Genomic DNA, 5,384 nt, shown 5'->3' with positions numbered 1-5,384 from the left:
TATCAAATCAAACATAAATTATATATCTATATGTAAAAATATACAGTGGTGTCAAAAACATTTGATCCTAGAAACATTTGTCTTTCAATTCTGACTGAAAAAAGCAATTTCAGTAGTTTTTGTGTACAGGAGAAAGAGGAAGATAGTGATCATTGATATTTCCTTTTATTAAGGCAGCCGTGTTTCAGGCACTTATCATAAAACAAAAAAATCATTCATGGTACATATTTGGTATTTGATTAAAAGTAAAAAAAAATCATTTTGCATAGATATATTACATTAGACCATGGACACCTGTCGCTTATAAACATTGTCTATATACTGTATATATATATATATTTTTTTCTTTTTAAAGTTAGTGGGTGTGGCTTGTATTCAGGTGCCCTCAGAAATTATGGTATATCAATGTTTACAGATCTTAAAATAACAAAAGCAATTTATTCAGAAATCTCTGACCCAACTTCATGTGTCAGGTGCCGCGTGTAACTCATTTACTTGATAAGGGGCTTATCTCTTTTACTGGAATTTGAACTCAAAGCTCTCCTGAATGACTGTCAGTCTGCTGGCAAGATAGTATTCTGATAACGTTTGACATGGGTAAGTGACAGTCATTAGGATAAAATATAAATATATTTTCTTTACCCTATGAAAATGTGCAGATTTAAAAAGATTGAGTGTTTTATGAAGTAGATTTTTCTTTTATCCATTTTAGGAGTCATGCCTTTGCACAGTGTGGGTGGAATATTTGTATTCTTTAGCTCGTTTCTAATTTTCCTTACTCCAAACTGTAATGCGGGAAATATTTTGGTGTATCCGCTGGATGGCAGCCACTGGATCAATATGGAAATTCTACTAAAAGAACTTCATACCAAGGGTCACAACATCAGTGTGATCAGGGGTTCTACCAGCTGGTATATCCCAGAAAAATCCCCCCTCTACACATCCATCACAGTTGAAATGGACAGGGATGTAAAGGATTTCTTTGGGGAGTTCATACAAGACCAAATGAAGGTATGTGAAATAGATGTGTTTTTCTGTATGTTTTTTCATCTGTACATCAAAGGGATATTTCTTTTTCTTTTTCTTTAGGTGCACCGAGAAGGGCCTTCACTACTTACATTTTTTAAGCTCACGAAGAACTTTTTATCCTTCATTGCACAGGCCCATACCCTTTGGTCTGATGCTGCATCACAAATCTTTGAAAATCCAGAGTTGATAAAAAGATTTATAGAATCACGGTATGATCTGGTTATTACTGATCCAGGAATAGGACCAGGTGTTGTGTTAGCTAAATATCTGAAACTGCCATTGGTACTCAATGTTCGCTGGATTACCAGTGGAGAAGGTCACTTTGTGATGGCTCCCTCACCACTCTCTTATATCCCAGTGATTCCAGGATCTGGATTAACAGACAAAATGGATTTCATCCAGAGAATTAAGAATATCTTTTTCTATAGCCTGATATGGTTCCAGGAGAGATTCATGGTAGGGGGTCAATATGAAGCCATGTGTGATAAATACATTGAGGGGGGATGTGACATTGTTTCACTGCTTCAAGATGCCGACATTTGGCTGTTCAGGTCAGATTTTGTATTTGACTTTCCTCGGCCAACAATGCCAAATGTTGTCTACATTGGAGGGTTCCAGTGTAAACCTGCACAGCCTCTACCAGCGGACCTGGAGGATTTTGTTCAGAGTGCTGGGGAGCATGGAGTCATTGTCATGACTCTGGGAACTTTGGTCAATGCCTTACCAGAAGAGGTCGTGAACGAAATTGCCAGTGTCTTTGCTAAGATGCCCCAAAAGGTAAAATATTCTCTTGAATTCTTTGAAACTTTTCAGATTATGATAAAACTTTGGGATATCAGTAAATGTTTTTCAATAGCCTAAGAATGCTGCAAAATATATACAGCAAGGAAAAGAATGATCATAGTCTTCAATTTTTTCTGAAATTAATACCAGATCTCAGTGACAATCCAAATAATCCACACATGAAAATCAATGACACATCGTAAGTATTAAACACATGATAAAAATGAACAAATGAAGTTACAGAAAGCAAAAAAGATGATGAAATCTGCCACTATTTATTCTGTCACCAGTGCCAAATATTATCAGCTGGCTTAGTCTGGTGACCTTTGAAAAAGGCTTTGTATTATCCAAGCGCTGGAAAGAGTATATCATAAGGGTAAAATACAAAGTGTCAAAATCTTGGTTACAGCCAAGGATACTCAGATATGGAAAACCAAAAGTTTTCCATATCTGAATCAATCACTCTAAATTAATATATGAAGATCACAGGGCATAGAAAACAAGTGATAGGATTAGAATACATAGAAGGCTGGGTCTAGATCATACCCTTATATGCAACTTGTTTCTCCATACAGGAAACTATTTAATGAGATGATTTATTATTGAATTATTATAGTGGGTGTCTTCAATTGTTATTTCGTGTATAGTACTATATTTTTCCGTTTGGGTGAATCCATCTTGATTTTTGTAAGCTTGGAATAGTTGGATTGCTACCAATGTCTAGTTTGACTTTCATGTCAATTTTAGAACTAACTGAACAAAGAAAAGAAGTCAATTTGAGCATGTAGTCTGATAAAGGTGAAGACAGGGAGTACTTCTGACTAACTTGTAACAAACTCAGTAAACTACGGGACACCACAATAGCAAGCACCTGCTTCTTTATGGATTATGTATATGGATTATGCAAATACCTTAAAATCACTTGTTTCTTTTAATTGTTTATATATTTTGAATCAGGTGACTTGAAGGCATGGAGAAAAGCATTCCTCTACTTTGGGCAACAATACTCTAATAATGATCTCAAAGGGGCTATTGATTAAGCTGAGGAAAGGTATAATTTGATTTAGAAAAAATTGGCATTAAGATGAGAAAATCAACATTGTTCTTCACACTGAAGAAACCATTGAAGACAGCCAAAGCACAACAACAGTATGATTTTAGAAAACAACTGCTGTTCAAGTTAAGAAATACAAACAATAAATATGTTCTTTTGATTTGTCCATTTTGAATCAGGTGATTTGGAAGCACAGAGGAAAGCGTCCCTCTACTCTGGGCAACAACACTCTAATGATGGACTGGATGCCACAGAAAGATCTACTTGGCCACCCACAAATAAAAGCCTTCATAGCTCATGGAGGAACAAATGGAGTCCAGGAAGCCATTTACTATGGAGTCCCTGTCCTTGGCATACCCTTGTTTTTTGACCAGTATGACAACCTCCTGCGTTTGCAGGAAAGAGGAGGAGCAAAGATTATTCAGCTTCATGAAATTAATGGTCACAGCTTTGAGAAAGGTATTAGAGAAGTGCTGTATAAAGACAGCTACAGGCAGAATATTCAGAGACTGTCACGTTTACACCAAGATCAGCCAATGCCACCCATGGATCAGGCCTCTTTTTGGATAGAGTACGTGATACGCCACAAAGGGGCTCCTCACCTCCGCACAGAGGCTTACAGGATGCCCTGGTACTCATATCATTGCTTAGATGTATTACTCTTTTTGATGACTTCTGTAGCTGTGGTGCTCTACTCTGTTTTTGCTGTCTTTAGATTTTTCTTCTGCAGAAGAGGATTGAATTGAAAACTGAAATAAAATTGACTTAAAATGATTAAATTTAATTATTTGCCTTTGTAAAGCATAATTATGATTTTAAGGTATCTTCTGCAGTGCTCTGTGGAAGAATTCCCATCTCTTAAAGTTGCATGTATTGCAAACACCATTATGAATGTATTTAATTAGGCGTTAGTGATTTCTTTTTCAAGTAAATATTTGAAAAGCGTAGTGAGTATTTCTTTTCATTGCTCCAGAGTCATTATTTTGCAGAGTGTAATTACAATTGTACATGTTTTGCAGGATGCCTCTACTAGATGTGTACATTCTATAGATGTGTTATATCTCCACTACTTTTGTTCTTTCTTTTAGGTAACATAGTTCAACTGTTGTCATGGATGATAAACAATACCTTTAAAGATAAATATTCAAGTTTAACAATTCTTTAAACAATTGTGGTCCGGACTTTGACTAGGTCATTCTAACATGTTGATATGGTCAGATTTGTAGGGAGGTTGCCCTACTGACAAAGATGCAAGCTGAACTGCGAATCTTTCAAGCTCCTCCAGAGTTACCATGGATATTTTAGAAACTTCTCTGATAAATACTCCACTTCACCACCTGTTTGTTTAAGGGGACTTAAATGTTACAAATTTACATTTGTACTATGCTCTTTTCATGGATTAAACAATGCTATGTAAGAAAAATACATTAATCTGAATAAACTAAAGAAATATGAATACTCTCCCAAAGCGTCTAATTTTAGTTACAGCCAGTTTCAACAGTGTCAAAAGCTGGAATAAAAGTTTGCATTTAGAAGTAACAACGACGTAACAACATTATAGAATCTGTCTTTTATATGGTGTGCTGTCATTTATTGGTTACAGACTTCATTATAATTTAATTTCCAAAATATTCTACGGTAAAATATCTAAAAGTCATTTATGAAAAAGTTCTTTTTTTTTTTTAACTACCTATAATAGCCACCAAGAATCCAAATATTGAAAGGTCTGCCTGTCAATCCCAAAAGTGTAATTAACTTATGGCACTGAATGGGCTCACACTTGAAAACACTTTCAGATCACAGCAGGAGTAAAGTAGATGTGTAACACAGTGAACGTTTTTGATATTTGGCATGTTAATATTATTTCAGAGAAGAATCTAAACAGTTTTCTCTAAAAAATTAAACTGTTACTTTTAGGAAAATGCTTAATGGCTACAATTTTAACAGTGAATATTCTTTAACTTAAGCTGAAAGAAGTATAAAGACATAGAGGACAGCTAGATGGAAAATACTAATTTTATTTTCTTGAAATTGTTTTTATTTTAATAAATATAAGAAAAGATTTTCAGTTTTATTTCAGTAATTTAACTAAATTCCTGTTTTCCGTGGGCAGCTTTGTCACATTAGACCTTGCACTTCTTTCCAATTTGGTGTTTCATCATATTTAGTTTAAATATTGTTTACTTAATATTGATGTTATTTTGTGCTTTCTGGCTCTCTCTCAAATTTAAGACTCCTCCACAGCTGTTTCACATTCACTTGATTATACTAACCTGTCAGTTTTTCCACAAATTCAAATTCAGAAATACTTTTTTGATCCCAAAGGAAAATTAATGCTTGACATTACCATGCTTGACATTTATACTCTTGTTTGCCTCATTGCCATAATGTCTTCTTTGTTTTCTACAGTGTAACTTTCAGTTTTTTGTTAAGCTTATTCTCCCTGTTTTTCCATTAAATATTCTATTTCAGTGTGATTTTGTCTACCTCCTTCTGGAGATCTCCCACTACTTCAATA

The 5,384-nt window shown here is 34.8% G+C and overlaps 1 protein-coding gene across 1 annotated transcript; it reads left to right on the top strand.

Moving 5' to 3' along the window:
- Positions 1-554: 554 nt before the first annotated feature.
- LOC122844500 (UDP-glucuronosyltransferase 2C1-like) lies at positions 555-4,327 on the top strand. The gene is made up of 4 exons (XM_044140008.1): positions 555-597; positions 713-1,011; positions 1,090-1,806; positions 3,046-4,327. Exons 1-4 carry the CDS (start codon positions 594-596, stop codon positions 3,610-3,612), a joined length of 1,587 nt encoding a protein of 528 aa, XP_043995943.1. The 5' UTR covers positions 555-593; the 3' UTR covers positions 3,613-4,327.
- The last annotated feature ends 1,057 nt before the right edge of the window (positions 4,328-5,384 follow it).

Source organism: Gambusia affinis, linkage group LG15 (genome assembly GCF_019740435.1).
Source record: "Gambusia affinis linkage group LG15, SWU_Gaff_1.0, whole genome shotgun sequence".
Lineage (NCBI taxonomy): Eukaryota > Metazoa > Chordata > Actinopteri > Cyprinodontiformes > Poeciliidae > Gambusia > Gambusia affinis.
The sequence above is the reverse complement of the archived record's forward strand: the minus strand, read 5'-3'. Positions and strand labels throughout refer to the sequence as shown.